At 37.4% G+C, this 17,413-nt stretch overlaps 1 protein-coding gene across 2 annotated transcripts in view; it reads left to right on the top strand.

Annotated features, from left to right (window-relative positions):
* Positions 1–17,413, top strand: part of CHID1 (chitinase domain containing 1) — a 137,420-nt gene that overhangs the window by 62,059 nt on the left and 57,948 nt on the right. The window contains exon 11 of one of the 2 annotated variants that reach the window (XM_082317128.1): positions 13,799–13,882. The exons of the other annotated variant lie outside the window; for it this stretch is intronic. Coding sequence (XP_082173254.1) covers positions 13,799–13,835 — 37 coding nt within the window. The 3' untranslated portion in view covers positions 13,836–13,882. Of the gene's footprint in view, positions 1–13,798; positions 13,883–17,413 lie in introns of those variants that run through there. 2 annotated transcript variants of the gene reach the window in all.

Below are 17,413 nucleotides of genomic sequence, written 5' to 3'. Positions count from 1 at the left end.
CCATTATTTTCTTTTGCCTTCTCATGGGAGGATAGACAGCAGTGCAGTCGTGTTTTCCATTCCATGCTGTCTGAAATGTGTAGCCTTTATGACCTGGGCCAAAAGGGAATGGATAAACTTCATTGCTAGCTGTGAATTAAAAGCAATGTAAATCAAAGGCTATCATGTGGTAATGGTGCCACTTACGTTTAATAAATCAGCCTTCTTTATTGAGCACATCCCTCCTAAGTTTAATGTGTTAAAGACATTTTGTCCTTTTTTTTTTGTGTAGTGCTGAAAGAGGGAAGATACGTCTCTGATGTTCCACCTGGTTGTATATAACTTTTGAATATATTCTGCATCCAAGCTGCTTTTGTTCCAAATGTAGCTGTTGAAAATAGATATGTGAATAACTCCATTGTTGTGAGATGATGCTGTGTGTGCTTACCTTTTATTTAAAGGAATCTGAATAGGGATTTTTATGTTAATTTTTAAACACTTAAGAACTGATATAATAAATTGCCAGTTGAAGCAAGGGAGAAACTAATTTGACAAGGCACTGTGCTATTCAGAGATAGAAAATAAGATGATTTGCAAGCTATGTGAGGATGTAGAGTTCTACTGAGAATTTTATTGGCTGCCTGCCATTCTGTAAATAGCAAGTAATAAAAAGTGGTACTTAGAAACAGTTAGAGGTGAGCTTTTTCCCTGAATTACCATGGCAGTGTCTTTATTAGCAGCAATTTAAGAAGATTTGGGCCAACTGTGACTCATGATTTTGTCTTACAGAAGGTAGCAAAAAACTTGTTCAAGGGACACTTTTACTCTTCAAGCTTCAAGGCTTTTACAACATTTCTCTTCATGCTGTAATTCTCTCAGGATTTTGATTATTTCCCTGCATGCCAGAATTCTGTCTCCTGATTTAATCCATTTTGCTCATACTTTATGTAACATTGGGGAGATACTAATATTTCAAATAAACTGATGGACCGATTAGCTCTGTAGGATTGACCATTGAACTCTTGATCTGTTGTCCACCTCTGCTTCGTTGGAGAAACTGTTAAGCTCTTTCTTCTTAAATTGTACTGCTAGGTCAAATGGTAAAATCATGGCAGTGATAGGAGGAAGTTATGATTAGGCCTGGAATTGGGAAGAAGTTATTTCTGTATGACAAATATCTAAATAATTCAGGAGTGTTTGAAGAGGTTTATTCTATTAAATTCCCTCTGGAATATTCTGTTATGTGTGGCTTCCATGGTATATCTGTCCCTCCTTCCCTTTAGGAATGGAAGGTGAGTGTGAGCTGTTAGCTGAAAGTGAAAGACTAGTTAATTCATATAAAGTAGATAGAGCATCTTATGAAGTAAAATTATCATATTTCAGCTTGTCCAAGTTGTAAATATGGCATTAAATGCAAAAGCTGTTTTAATTGTTTTTTATGTAAAATATGTTCCTTATTTCTTTTGAAATGAGGGAAAGGTAGCTTGTGTTTACTAGGCAAATGATTGGTTTTGAAGTTCAGTTGTACAATGACATATTGGCTGTGGGTGAGTGTGTGTATCTCAGTGCATCTGTTTTAAAAAAACTGTAGTCAGTTGTGACGTACATTTTAAATGGTGGGCATATTGCTGTGAAATGTGCTCTTCCCTGTCTCTCAGGATCTTTTTTAATAGTAAATTTGCTACAGGCAATATTTAGGCAGTCAAACGTTGTCAAAATAATAATGATATATTTCTTTACTGTCTCATTGTTATACTCTAACCATTAGAAGATAGCATGATGGAATTGGGAAAAATACTTGTGGTTTAAAACAAACAAAGGGAAGAGCCAGAAACCTTTACTCTAAGTTAAATTTACTTACGGTCATAGATTTGCATGTGTGTGTCTGCACCCAGTGTAAAGTAAAGTGAAAGAAACTCATTGCTTTGGGAGCCTTATTTGGACTCGTCAGATCACTAGTGGTGGACCTAAAACCACTACTAGCCCTGACTGAATCTCTTCAAATATATGGTGATTAACAAACAACATAGAACAGGTAACACTGTGTGTATGCAGAATCTTCCTCTGTCAATGCCTTAGCTCCCATTGCCCCATCCTTTCTCATGTGCAGTGCTGAAAGGATAAAAATTAATTTTTGCCTGGTGTTTACTGTTCTCCACAAGAGACTCACTGTGTTCAGTTTCATTGCAAATCAATTGGGGATGAGTGTGAAAGGGCCTCCTGAAAATGCTTAGTGTCTATATACAAGTTAGCCTAGAGCTGACTAAGTGCACTGTGCTGACTTGTTTGCTCATGTGCAGTGTAGATTCCTCTGGGAAACTTCTGATTCTGAAGGCATGAAGTCCTCCTCTTTTTGAGCCAAAAGACAGCAGCCTGGATGAAGTTTATCAATTACCCTGGGACCTAGCCACCGCTGACAGGGATGCATGGACCAAAGGGTTGGCTCCAGGCAGCTAGATATTTTTCTCTTATTTCTAACCTGGGAGAGTTTTTTGACCTTTTCCTGAGAAAAATACATCCTGGGCTTTTAGTTTGTTTCTTTGTTTGTGTTTTTTTTGTTTTGTTTTGTTGGTGTGTGTGTCCCCTGTCTGTCCCATCTGCCCCTGACTGTTTTATGTCTGTTACTTCCCCTGTTGGTTTTGATGAAGTGGACCACTATTTTGTTGATTAGTGTATCTGATGATTGAAAAATTGGGCTGGCTTGAAAAATAATGGAATACATGTTTCTGAATACAGATACTGTAACAGAGGGCTTGTTTATGTTGTAACTTAAACAGAGCCAGACTCTGATTGTCTATTCTCTTTACTAGAAAATTGACAGTAATGAGATCATTTGTATTTTGTTGGAGGGGCATTGTTTGATGTGTAGTGTATGCTTGTTTTTTTTAATAGACAGGCTTTTCTTCTAAGTCTTAAAAGAAAGCAGCTTGGAGTTTTTCTAACCTTAAACTGATTCTGCAGTCCACATTAAAATTAGGTAATATTAGTCCATTCATTGAATTGAATTGCCATGATTGTTGGGGGAGCAGTCAGAATTAAAACCAAGATATGACTTTTTATAGGCCTGTTGAAACTAATCTGAGTATCATCAGTATAAATTTAAAAGTTGGAATGAACTTTCTTGGTAACTCAAATATAATTTCCATTGGTTGAATTTATAGGAAGACAATTATATACTCCTTCATTTGCTAAAGAACACCACTTTCAAAGCTTTATTTAGCAAGCTCCGAAACTTAGGGTAAATCCCGATAAAGCACAGTTCTTTGCTTTTTTTTCCTGATCTGCTAACGTCATGTCTTTGTTACTTGGCTATGTGTATGCTGTCAAGCAGGCTGGCACAAAAGTGGTGCTGGGGACCCAGTGCTTACACAATGAGTCTTTGTGGCTTTTTTTCTTTGGGATGACTCTAGTCTGGTCCTATGGCCTGAAACTCATTAGCACTTAGAGTGCCCCTTCTGCTGTTTTTTCATCCAAAAAAAACCATCCATTTCATACATTCTGAGACTGCTCCATGATGCAGACCAAAGTATGGTGTTAGTTTTTCTTGTAAAAGCTCAATCCTGATGTGAACTAGAAGTTTGATGTAGGCAGAATCATACAATCTAAATGCCTTCTCTCATTTTGACACAATGCTTTTAAACAGTCAATTAAAAAAAAAAAGAAAAAGGTAAAGTTACAAAACATATTGATTACTCTTTGCATAAGGCAGTGGAAAAATTTTAACATTTCTCAAGGCTGTTTTTTGTGCAGTTGTTTCGAGGGCAAGAATAAATGTGCATGTTTATTACAGTTCTAGAGAAAAGTAACAATCGCAGCAACAAAGTATGCAGAGTGATCTAATTCCTAGTGGAAGGACTTGATAATCGAGTCAAGAGCCAGCATAGAAATATATAAGACTTAGGAACAGGCTTGAAGCCTTGAGGTAATACTTACAGAAAATAGTAATGGAGTGTATAGCTACACAGTCTTTGAAGTAATAGAAGTGCCAGTATGTTCCACAATATTAACAGCTTTTCATTTGTGCAAACAGCTTGTTTACACTTGGAGTTATACAGCAGGTGATTTAATGAGGTTTCTGCTGATAACATTCAGTAGCAGTATAAGGTCCAATAAATATTTTCTTTACATTTTTATGAGATATTTCCATATATTATTAACACCAGGAAGTAGAGGGAGATGGGGTTCCCCCCCTAAATTAGTTCATGCCTGTTTTAGGAAAATGGGTCTATAAATGTTGAGTAATAAATTTTAGTTGAAATAGTTTTTAGATTTTGAGCTCTAAAAATAGGAGAGTTGCATTTCAGAATGTTACTGGAACATTGTGTTGTTCATGGCTAAAATGGTAATTAGGGCAGACTCTGATACTTAATCTACTTAAAAAAAAAACAGTATTATGAAAATTATGACAAATGAGTTATTTGGGAACTCAATGAAATTTACAAGTTTATACCCAAAATATATCTATATATCCTAAATAGTTACCTCTTTCTGACAGTTTTATGTATGTCATTTCCATGTTTAAATCAAATGTTCATTTTGTTACCCTATTTTAGAAAGAAACTGTGTTTGAAAAAACCTAAAAATCTCTCCGTATACCACATCTTTGTAAACCTTTTGCAAATAGCTTCTGCCTTTTGTTATTTACCTGCCCTTAAGGCTGGGGAGGGGAAAGAAGATTCCTCTAGAATGGTGTTTTGTGTAAAGTTCAAGGTAGCTGTGTTGCCAGGCTTAGAGCAGGTACGTGCACTTTCCTCTTTGTGAGTGAGGACGTTGTTTGGGTGAGAGGGTTAAAATGGAGCCTGTAAGTTCTGTCACCCAGTTTCTGTAAGATTGGGGATAGTCCTACTGCTAACCGCAAAGGCAGAGTGGGGCTGTAGATGGAACGTGGTGCTTGCAATCTTGAATATAAAATTATCTACTATAGTGGTTAAAACCTAGAGGAGATTGTCTTATCATTAGTGTTTTAGAAAAATTTAGAGACTTCAGTGTTTTACAAGATTAATTTTTTCCTGTTTGACTGAAAGCAAAATTTCCCCGAGTCCTGGCCTTTGAGTCCCAGTAACTTATTTTCTTAAGGTGTTTCCAGCTGACGAGTAGTTGTGGGTTAGAGGTCTGTGGTTATTATGCTGATCACTTGGAGCCATAAATCTGGAAAGGTAAAAGTCAATGAAGCTGTCACTTCCCATATGCTTACACTGCTTTGAATTACTTTTAATGGATTTAGATATAGTTACATTTCACTGGATTCTACTTTTTATAGTAATGAGGCACTAGACAGTTTGAGAAAACTCAATCTAGAAGTGGAATATATTTTAGTATTGACAGTGCAAGTGAAGTTATGATTGCTATCGGGAATAATAATCTATAGAATTGGTCCTAGATTTTAGCATTTGTAGATTATGAGCATATGGAGAGAAATCAATGAGACCTGCATCCTTAGGGACACTTGTGTACCAAACCTGGGAAACTAATATGATCATTGCAAACTGGCATTGCTGAGCCCAGTGAATACACGATTAAAACATCATGGGGACCATAGTGTCTCTGCAGTTAACACTGACATTTTGAGTCATAAAAATGATATGGGTGTCTCATATCACCTTGATTGCTGCTTACTTACAAATTAAAAATCTAGTTTCTTCTGTATTGGGATTGCACTGTTTTTAACTTTTTAATTTTTTGGACATTAAGTCTTAGCTGGGTCCAGGCATTCTGAAGTGTTTAGTTTACCCTGGTTTTGTTTCTGTACCTGAGTTTGAATATTGAAGGCCTCCTGAACAATTCTCTTTTTGCTGAATTACGTGTCCTTGGGAAAATGAATTATAAGACAGGGGAATGGGTAGAACAGTTAAAGATGAATGGTAAATTGTTTGTGATTTGTAATTGCTCTTACATTTGACCCTGGAAACCAATATTATAAGCAGCTCTATGTGTAAAGTAGATATCATGTTGCAAAGGTTTAAATCTTAAGTGTCAGTGTCTCCGTAAGCCTTACTTGAAGATGCCAATTACAAGACTTTTTTTAGAACTAAGAGTTGATAAGGGCGGCAGACACAATGCTTCCATTTAAAAGCATAGCCAAGTATAGCAGTATCTGCGCGATACCTTTTCTGATTTAGAAACAATTATACTCAAGAATATTTTAGCTGTTCTTTTTATTCTTCCATGCATATCTAACCATGAAAGAAAACTGATCAGTCTGGTGATGGAAACTGTCAATCAAAACCAGCTTTGTCTTAAGAAAATCAATTAAAATTTAAGTCAGGAGAAACTAAGGTGCTTGATAAGTATAAAGTAAATTTAGTCTCTCCCCGGGGAAGAAAAAAAAAAACCCACCACCTGTACCACTGGTGGTAATATGTCAGGCTTACAGAGAGCCCCACCAATAAATTCAATCAAACCTGAAAACCTCTCCAAAAATAAAGAGTTTTCTTCCTGCTCCTTACCCCTAGAAAATCCATATGTGAGAAAATCCATAAAAGGAATATTGAGCATAAGAAATGCCTGGAACCCTGTAGTTGCTTGGCAGCATTTATTTAGCAACTGTATAAAGAATAATTGAAAATCTGTGGGTTTTTAAAGCAAAAAAATGATACTGAATCATGAGCTTTCCTAAAGTGAAACACTGATGATTTGCAAAGAAACCATTTGTCATTAGGCTTTTGTGAAATGATCACTATCAAGCTGCATAATAAAGGAGTGATGGCATGCATTACTATGTACAGTAAGATCTTCCAGGATAAGTAGTATTTTGTTAAATCTGTTTTATAGTACTATGAGAAAGAGATGTATAAATAGGAGTGTATTAGGAACATAAAATCTTCAAGTGCATTAGTAGATAGATTTAAGCAGTAGGGCATCTGTGGCAACAGGTAAAACTATTTGTTCTGAAGGACTCCTCAGTAATCTTGTACTTGAATAGGAAAAAAGTGATCTTTTAGCTGCAGTAAGGAAAAGTAAGTGTCTTGAAAAATAGTAGCAGTTTTGGAGCATGGAAAAAAAATTTTTTTTCTACAGCTGACATGGAAGACATTTATTTGAAATGACATTAATGTGCATATTTTGACATGTGCTGTTCAGAATTACATTCTAAATAATTTCTTTTCCATTCACTTTCTCCAAGTTCACGGCAGGTAGTATTAGCATTAGAATTCCCTTCTTAGCAATGGACACAATTTAAGGTTACCCTCTCTGCTCTGCTACATGTTGACAGCTTCTCATTTGAAATTAGTGTTTCTGTTCACGTGGATCTAACGGGAAGTTATCTTTTAACTTTTAACACTGTTATTTCTGTACATTCTGTGTAGAAAAACCACTGAAGCAGTCTAGTGTAATTCACTCTGATACCTATAGAGGGTTTAAAGTTTTAAGAACGGGTTATTTAAAAAAAAAATGTTTTTTTTTCCACCTCCTTAGTATCCTATATTCCATAATGTGCTCCCAGATGCCTAGAGTAGCAGTAGCTTGGCTGTTTACATTTTGACCACTGTTCTGAATCTTTCTTGGATTCTGACATTTATTTATCTGCTGTTTAAATGTCTCTGTTCCTCCTTGCACGAGTTTGGAAATCTTTGCAATTTAAATATTTTGGCAGCTTTAATTTCTTTGGTATCTGAATTTTAGTAACAGGATGTTTTTTGAGCTGAAAATTTTTTAAAAGCTGCTGATTTATACAATAAAAACTTTTTTCTCACAGGATAATAAATTTTCAGAGCTTATTTTCACATTAAATTTTCAGCTTGAAATCTTTGGTTTGATTGTTATTAGGAACAAGAAATACATTTTAACTTTTATCTATTTTAGCATATTTTACGCATAAAGCCTGCAGCTCAGATAACCCACATCCATTGAAAAACTACTGGTTCATGAAAATGAGTCCTCAGCCAGCACAAAATCAGACATAAAGGCAAGAAGAGTAATGGGAGAGAGAAGGCTTTTGAAATTAACCTTCCCTCATTTATACAAATGCATAGTGTGAAAAATGCCGGTATATTTATTCATTCAGTACTATTATGTCAGTTTTAAAGCTGATTTTACTTTCTGCAGTCTAATTGTATTCTCTGGTAGCCAGTAATAGATAAGTTAAACTAGCAATATTTACAGAAATGTGGGGGGAAAATCCTTGCAGAAATAAGTCTAAGTAATTTTTTTTTTTTTTTTTAAAAAGTAGGTTGCCTGTTTCTACGCAGGTGCTGGGCCTTGAAGAAAGAAATAAAAAACATAATTGTGGCATAAGCAATAGAATTATGTACTTACTGTAAAATGCTCAAATTCTGAGTTCAAGTTCCTTATAAAGCTGCTCATTTCAGTATGTGGAGCAATGATTCTCTGTATGTAATCTCTTTCATAACTGTTAAAGGTTGGAGCATCTTGCCATTTAATACAATTCTCTTTTTAAGGATGCATAAAACCCAAGTAGTTTTAGTATTAGGGTATTAGGTGTAACATACATTGTGGGTGACCATGTTATAATGCTCTAGTGCAATGGCATGAGATGTCCTCCGTTTCCCTTGTTCTCTTTCCTTTAGTGTTTTGTCATTTTTGTCATTGTAATGTACTGACTACTTTTCTGTAGCCATGTTTCCAAGTTTAATAGAATAATAAAGTAATCACTGATCAATGGAATCTTTATCTGGAGTTATTGTTCCACTATTTTAATAAAAATGAACGGCTTCAAATAGTCTGTTTGTCCTGAAGTAACCATCTAATTTAAGGGATGCATTTGCAACCTTTGACCAGAACTTTCTAATCCCATCACCCTGAAGCTATGCTTTAACTAGATGACCTGCCTTGCCTTTTGCACCTCCATTGAACAGTTTCTATTTATGTTTAAATACAACTTTTATTATTCTAAGTTGAAGCTGTTCTTTAAACAACCTGACCTTGTGACATAGGACTTCCCACCTTCAGAATGTTTTTTTGCTGGGGCTGTTGGACTGAGGCCCTCCTCCTTCACGACTGGCTACTGTCAACATAGTATCTGATAACAGTGCTATGTAAATGTTTTCCTTTCCTTTGTCTGTATTTTTGCTAAATCTATATTTCCAGTCAATATGCCTGATAACTAACAGTGCTATACTGGGGGGGACAAAGCCCTCCATCCTCTCCAAAGCAAACTGTCATATAAGACTAGAACTGTTCTGGAGTTTGGAAAGCAAATGATAGGAAAGCTTATTCAAAACAATCAGGTGTCTGTGGAGAGAGACCCTTGTTCTTTTGGCTAGCAAGATAAAAATTCAAGGTTATGTTTCTGAAGGGAAAGGAATATGATGGTGAAAAGGCAGAATTTTTAATAGAACTAAAACTGCTTTTTAAATTTTTTTTTTCTTAATTCTGCTGTTGACTTCGCTGTGAAACCTTAGCAGTTTATTTAACCTCTTCCCCTTTATTTGAACTATCTATTTGAAAGCAAACGTGTATGTATTTTAGTTCTAGAAGTATTGCTGGTATTGCATTTTAACTTCGGCAAATATTGAGATTTTTAGTAGAGATGAAACAGCTTGGAATTAATTTCAATATGCACTTTGTGCTTTTGTAGCCATTCTGTGTCTAAAATTGAAAAGATACCACTTAACATAAAAAGACTGCGGTACATTGTTCAGAGCAATGGTGAATATAGGTAATGCAAAATTCAACAACACTGGGCAGTAATAGTGTAATAAATATTTGGGTGTCAGCTAGAGACCTTAACTGGGCTATGCTTGCTTTTTGTTTTGGGGTTTTTTTTGAGGTGTTAGAAGGAACATCTGATCTTTTCACTGAAAGCAAAGATGTGTTTTGCCTTACCCAATAATAGCTTTTCGTATTTTCCAGTTTCTTGAATTACATCATATACATTTAATCAGTTATTTAATGAGTCCTAGGCATTATCTCTTGTTCTTCTTGATTCCTGATTCCTCTGATTTCTCTTAAAGGCTCTTCCTATTACCCTCACTTATTGCCTTGTATCCTGCACCTTCAGACTCTTGCGAGTTGTTTGTCTTAGTTTATCGCTAAATATAATGTTCATGAATGGAGTCGCTTTGCCTTTTCTCTCCAGACAATTTTTCTGGAGGATAGATTTTTGACAGGGATGAAAAATGGCTAATGTGGAGTCTATTAAACAAGGAAAACCTCCACCAGGATTGCTGTAAAGTCAGGGGAAAAAATAATTCACCCTCATGGGAAATAAACTGAACTTTTGCTTCCTAAACATGTTTCATACTAGCAGTGGTTCAGGTAAATAATTTTTATCTTGCAAGTGACAGTGCAAGAATCATCTCATGAAATGAGCCAGAGAACTCAGCCTTTCTCCAGCCGTCCGGTGGATAACAATTTTGTCCTCTGTTCCCTTCTCTTTTTGGTTGCCAGAGATACTGGGAGAGAATAAATAAAGGGAAGTCATAGAATATTCTGCCTTATTTGATAGCTTGCTGAAGGGGAGCTTTTTTTTGACCATTTTTTACAGCCTTTAAAAGAATGAAATAAATTTAGAGTTTGGCAAGTGAGTTGCTTTATTGTGGGATTTTTTTTTTTGCCTTTATTAAGAATAATCCTGGAATATTGTGCAACAAGGAATCTTGGCTTGGATTTTGAAAATGTGTTTTTGAAAATGTTGACATTATAGCTAAACAAGGAAGGTCATTTTGTAGTGTACTCTTTGTAGTAGATGATGATTGTCTCAAAACTGTATGTTCAAGGATAGTCTGGGGATGTTATAATATTTTCACCTACTTTGAAATGACTTTGAGGAGATTGCAAGTTATTTCATACAGTCCAATAACATTACTAGGGCTGTAAATCTCGTTATACTTGCCATGGTGTTCTATTTAGGCTTGTTGTTTGTGCAATTTTTCAGCTGTTTATTCAAAATCTTTACTACTTCTACACATATTTTTAATTTATATGTTCACCTCATGGGAAGTTCACCATACCCACACGTGATCTCTTACCCTACACCATGCCAAAGCATATTTTTAAAAAGTGATTCTGTTTATAATTCCAAATTCTACATAATTTACAAAGTTTGACACATTGAAATAAAAAGTTGTCAAATAAGAATGCTTCAATCTGGTATTGAGTTTTTGCTTTCAAAGCAGCTTAAACCTTCTCCCAGTGTTGCAGCACCAAAAAGGGACATTCCTGGTGCCAGAGTTGGAATTTACCTAACCCAACTAAGGAACCAGAGTTCCCAAAATGTGAGTTAGATTAACATCTGAAATTCAGCTCAGGGTCTAGTGAGGGGGGCAGAAGAGCATGTTAATCTCAAAATAAATTGGAAGTGTAAATCAAATATTTGAAGTATTACAGTACTTTTGATCACCTTGATCTGCTTGTATTGAAAAAGAGCTTTATTTTAGGCAAGAAGAAACTTAAAATGAAGCTAAGCAGAGAGGGATGAGGGAGGGATGCTAATCATTCACAGTTGCATAGTAGAAATTTAACAAGATTTGAAAAGCAGTAAGACTAGCTGAATAACTTGCATAAAATGTATTTATTTACCCATTTTACGTCACTGTTAAATTGCAGAATTGTGCTTTCTATTGCTAGGAAATATAAAATGTATAAAAACAAATTCCAAGTATTCATTAGAGTAGTCTGCAAAAAAATGGCTGTTTTGAGGACAGAGCTAAAGTAAATTATGTATTGAGATGCCAAGGAGTGATTTTTGAACTAGCAGTGAAAAATAATATCTCTTTATGAACTGCTTGAAATTTCACTGAATTCTATTTGCTTTTGAGGTGCTTATGCATGTTTCATATATATTGGTGTTCAAATACATTGTTTGGTTTTACTTTGATAAATTTCATGTCTTGAATATTCCACACTCAGTCATCCAGGTTATTACTATTAATTTCTTAAGAAAATAAGTTTTATGACTCACGTTGTCTCTGCTGGTCAGCTTATCCATGCAGCTGTTCTCTGTAGTGCCTTTTGGATATATGAACTACTTTAAACCAAATTTGACAAAGACTTAAGTTCTCAAAGATATGAAAACTTTTCTGAATATAGGTGCCTTAGCGGAGCTGTAAATTATAAGTTATGGTTGTGAAGAGAGTCAACCTCCCTACCATAAGCTAGTTGCTGGTTGCCAGAGAATCTGTGTAAAGCTCAACTGGGAAAAGTTTGCATTTGGTTAGGTAGAGGGAAATCCAGCTAGAGATAGGAAATCAGATTTCATGAGTTGTGCTGTGCATGGAATTGCTTGCTATAACTGTAGACCTTGATGTTTTGGGGGGAGAAAAGTTGTAAGAAACTTCACTGTTTTCAGTACTTAGGGTCGTCTCCTGTCTGCTGTGAACTGCGTACTTAGTTGGGCTAGAGTAGGTTATGTCTCTGCATTTCTCATTGTGATTCTTTGTATGTGGATTGCATGGAATATTGCAACAACTTTTTGATGGGTAGACTTGGCTGGTGGGATGCTTTGTGCTTGACCATACATAAATTTGGGAAAAAGAGCCTTATTTGCTTTACACTGATCTGAGACTCAAAAAGATTATAAAAGTGTATTTTTGTCAGCTTGCACAGCAAGCAATATTCTGCTGGAAACAAGGTATGTAAACTTTTATTTTCTTAATCCTATTTAAACTGACAGGAATGATACCCAAATCTGCAAGCCTGTCTAAATAGTAACTGGTGTCAGTAATCACATTTAAGATGACCTCAGAAACCTCCTTTATTAGCAGCTGTATTAGATACAGACTGCATCTTTCAATGGCTGTCACTAACTTGTTCTGCCTCCTGAGGAAGACAGTCCTTATGTGTTACTTCTGTCAGCTCTTCCTGGTACTCAACCTGAGCAGCATTAGTTTATCCATGTGAAAGTTTCAACAGTGAATAAAAATAAAATTTTATTCAGTATTAACAATTCTGCTCAAAACAAGCCAAGGTATTTTACAAAGCTGTTTTTAAATTATAAAGCTTGTTGTTAATGTACTATTACTCTCACGTTTGGGAACTAGGTCTTTAAATGGCTAATTTCATAGATGCAGATGTATTTGATAGATACAGATGTAATATTAGGTAGATATCTAATAATCAGTATATTTCAGAGGAAACATTTTAAATTTATGTCCGCCTTTTGTTTTTCTCTTGCATTGGTAGTGCTGGTCTTATTTAATTTTTCTCTCAACAAGCATTAAGTCTTGCTTTTCTTGTTATAGTCTTTCATCTTTAAATCCCACCAAAAACTTAAAAAAACAATTTCTGAATAGAGCAAAAGAATTGTTGCCAGACTTCTGTCATACATTATTTGCACGGCAGTAACATGTAGGAAACTCAGATGTGGACTCCATAAGCACGGTACAAATTAAAAATGCACTGTCTCACCCTTAGTGATTTCGGTCCTGTATAGGTGCTTCATTAGCCCTAAGTAATCTTTCAACTTTTTTGTGTGTTTTTTTTCCCCACAAGGTCTCTACCTTACATGACTGCGAACTGTTACTGGATTTTACATTCCTTAAGGAAAGAATTTGGAAAAAGTAGAGGTTTTTGGGGAAACAGAAAAGCAGGAAAAGGAAGACTGAAAAAAGTATTCTCATCACATTCAAATGCCAGGTAGATGAAGGGAGTTGTCAGTGAGAAATGGTACTTAGCTACGTTACATCATTTCTATTCATCAAAGATACTGTTCTCGGAGAACTAAGGCAATTGATGTAGTAGGCAGTTTTCTGGGAAATAGGTAAAAAGTGATAATTCTGTTTGTTTCAGGCTGCTGTATTCACCCTTCTCTTTTTCGCCTCTTCCTTTCAAAACTGTTTGACAGATGCTAAGGTTAATGAATTTTAATTTTAATTTGGCCTTTTCCTTGGGTTGCTGACAGTTTCTTTCTACACCACAGGGACCTTTCTTTTCCAACTCAGTTCATGTTTCAGTAAGACGTGGAGCATCTGATGGAAACTTCTTCATGAATAAGTGAACTGAACTGGAACACAGACAAACACTGTCAGAGCTGGCTCCCTGAATCCCCATCTTGTGTTTTACCATGGTATGAGAGATTAGATTCATTAACCTCTCATTAGAAACATACCAATGCTAAAATCCCACAGTATGCTAGATTCAGCCTATTAGAAATCCCAAAAGGCCAGTTAACATAAAAGAATTAATATTTCTTATTCCAGAAGTTAATAGTAGATTCCTCATTTGGCTCCATTCCATTTAATTGGTATGGTAACTTGTTAGGTGCTTTTTCCTTTAGAATTAGCAGAATTTTTGTTAATCCAGACAGAACTGTTTGACTAAAAAAGGTTTTATCATAGTAGAAATACAAGCACTTGCAATATAAAAATGTTTATTTCATTATTACATTTTCTGCATATGTGTATAGAGAGTATTGCATGTATAAAATATGGTATATAATTTACCTATAAAATATAATAACACTTGCAAGAGTTATCTCTGTACCAGTGATAACTTAGACAGAACTTGCTATTTATAGAAGGATATTAAATCTTGTTTGAGCAGATCCAAATGCATCTGGCTATTAAAGCACCATGTTTAATTCCAGATAGAGTTCAGAGTATGAGGTGGAATGAAACACCTTTTTCGGTGTCTTTTGACCTAAGGAGCTTTCTCCTCCCTTTTGACCTAAGGAGCTTTCTCCTCTAATGAGAATAAGCACTGCAAAATAATTTGAGTAAGATGGAATTCATTCTGCATCAGTCATATTACATAGCTTCTGCTCAAGCTTGATGTGAATGCCAGTTAAAATCCATAAACAAGTAGCAAATGACCCTTTACTAGCAATACGTTTTTGTGTGTATTCATCTGCTACTGTGAGCAAAAAAAGAAATTTCCATTTTGTGTGGTTATTATAAGAAGCATGAAACAATGCTTTTGAATCACTTAATGTCATTGCTTGAAATGGAAAACAGTATTTTCAAAGACATGGCACTTTGTTATGCAGAGCTATGCTTATCAGCCACCATTATGACATTTGGCTGCTATTTGGAAATACGTAAGAGTTGAACACAGGGTCATTAGTAGGGAAATGAGAGTGAGTTAGACTGGTAGAACCATGCTCTGCCCTCCCTGAGACAGAAACAGCCACCAGAAAAAAAACCACAAGATCAAGGAGATCCTGTATCCTCCCACCACCAGGCAGAAGGCAGTAGCTTAAATGAAAAGAGTGAATGGAGGCAAGTCCACACTTCGGGGTGGCAGGCAAACCCCCCCCCTTGCCCACCTCGCCTTCCCAGGTACTTCTGTACAACAGGTATGAGACTCTGGATGTGGCAAGTCAGTCAATGGATGATGTGGATGATGGTCCATCTACACCAGAGGTGTTGCCAAGGTCAGAAAGGACTACCCCCCGTATCACGACCACCTCCCCGAGGAAGAAAAGACAGGTTATAGTGGTAGGTAGTATAGTATAGACTCCCTTCTGAGGGGAACAGAGGGTCCAATATGCTGGATGGACCCTCCTTTTAGGGAAGTCTGCTGCCTCCCTGGGGCCCAGGTTAAGGACATCACTAGGAAGCTTCCTAGTCTGATACAGGCCTTGGTCTGTTACCCATTATTGCTCTTCCATGTGGGTGGCGATGAAGCTGCAACACATAGTCCAAAGGCAATCAAAAGAGACTTCAAGGCCTTGGGACGGTTGGTAAAGGAATCCGGAGCACAGGTAGTTTTTTCCTCTATCCTTCCAGTTGTGGGCAGTGATATTGGAAGAAACAGACAGACCCAGTCTATTAATACATGGCTCTGTGGCTGGTGTCACCACCACAATTTTGGGTTTTTCAATAATGGGGTAGTCTACACAGCACCAGGCCTGCTGACATCAGATGGAATTTACCTTTCTCAAAGGGGGAAGAGGGTCTTTGCTCTTGAGCTAGCAGGGCTGATTGACAGAGCTTTAAACCAGACTTGAAGGGGAAGGAGGACAAGCTGTGGGATGACATGCCAAGGTTAGAGGGATGGGGTGCTAACGAGGGCCCTCGGTGTGTTGCTCTGAGACCTCCTGGCTATACTGGAGCACACTTGAAGTCTTACAGAGATGAGCCAGGGGCTCCTGAGGTAATAAGAGCCAACAGGGAAACACAGGTGAAATGCCTCAAAGGAATTTGAGGTATTTCAAAGGTATTTTGGGTATTCCTTAAAATTTCAAAGGTATTTCGGGTATTCCTCAAAGGAATTTGAGGTGACCAGCATGTCAAGGGAGGCGATTCTCCCCCTCTACTCCACTCTTGTGAGACCCCACCTGGAGTACTGCCTTCAGCTCTGGGGGCCCCAACATGAGAAGCACATGGACCTATTACGGTGAGTCCAGAGGAGGGCCACAAAGATGATCAGTGGGATGGCACACCTCATCCTTATGAAGACAGGCTGAGAGAGTTGGGGTTGTTCAGCCTGGAGAAAAGGCGGCTCCCGGGAGACATTATAGTGGCCTTCCAGTACCTGAAGGGGGCCTACAAGAAAGCTGGAGAGGGACTTTTTACAAGGGTACATAGTGATAGGACAAGGGGTAATGGCTTTAAACTGAAAGAGGGTAGATTTAGATTAGATATAAGGAAGAAATTCTTCACTATGAGGGTGGTGAGACACTGGAACAGGTTGCCCAGAGAAGTTGTGGATGCCCAATCCCTGCAAGTGTTAAAGGCCAGGTTGGATGGGACTTTGAGCAACCTGGTCTAGTGGAATGTGTCTCTGCCCATGGCAGGGGGTTGGAACTAGATGATCTTTAAGGTCCCTTCCAACCCAAACCAATCTATGATTCTATGAGTTAAGGTGTGTTCCTCTAAAATGGTGACATGGCAAACAGCCCAGCTGTAGTGCCTCTGCACCAATGAACACAGTATGGGCAACAAACAGGAGGAGCTGGAAGCCACTGTGCTGCTAGAAAGCTACAACCTACTTGCCATTACTGAAACGTGGTGGGATGAATCCCATGACTGGAATGTGGCTGTCAATGACTACAAGCTGTTCAGAAGGGACAGGAGAGGAAGGAGGGGCAGAGGGGTTGCCCTCTACGTCAAGAAATGGATAGATTGTGAAGAGCTGTCTCTGAAGAATAGCCACGAGCTGGTTGAAACCTTATGGGTAAGAATAGAAGACTGAGCCAACAAAGGGGAACCTTGTGGTTGGTGTTTACTACAGGCTGCCTGATCAAGGGGAGCCTATTGACGAAGCCTTCTTACTCCAGCTACAAGATGCATTGCGCTCACAGGCTCTCATCATGCTGGGGACTTCAGCCACCCTGATATCTGCTGGAAAAGTAGCACGGTGAGCTGTAGGCAATCCAGGAGACTCCTGGAGTGCATCGAGGATAACTTCTTAAACCAGGTAATAGATGGTCCTACCAGAGGGGATGCGATAGTGGACCTCTTGGTGACCAACGCAAGTGAGCTAATCGGTGACATCAAGATGGGAGGCAGCCTGGGCTGCAGTGATTGTGCACTGGTGGAGTTTGCAGTCCTGAGGGATACGGGTCAGGTGAAGAGTGAAGTCAGGACCCTGA

This window comes from Platalea leucorodia, assembly GCF_965183815.1.
Source record: "Platalea leucorodia genome assembly, chromosome: 7".
NCBI lineage: Eukaryota > Metazoa > Chordata > Aves > Pelecaniformes > Threskiornithidae > Platalea > Platalea leucorodia.
Note: the sequence above shows the minus strand (reverse complement) of the source record. Positions and strands in the feature narration are given on the sequence as shown.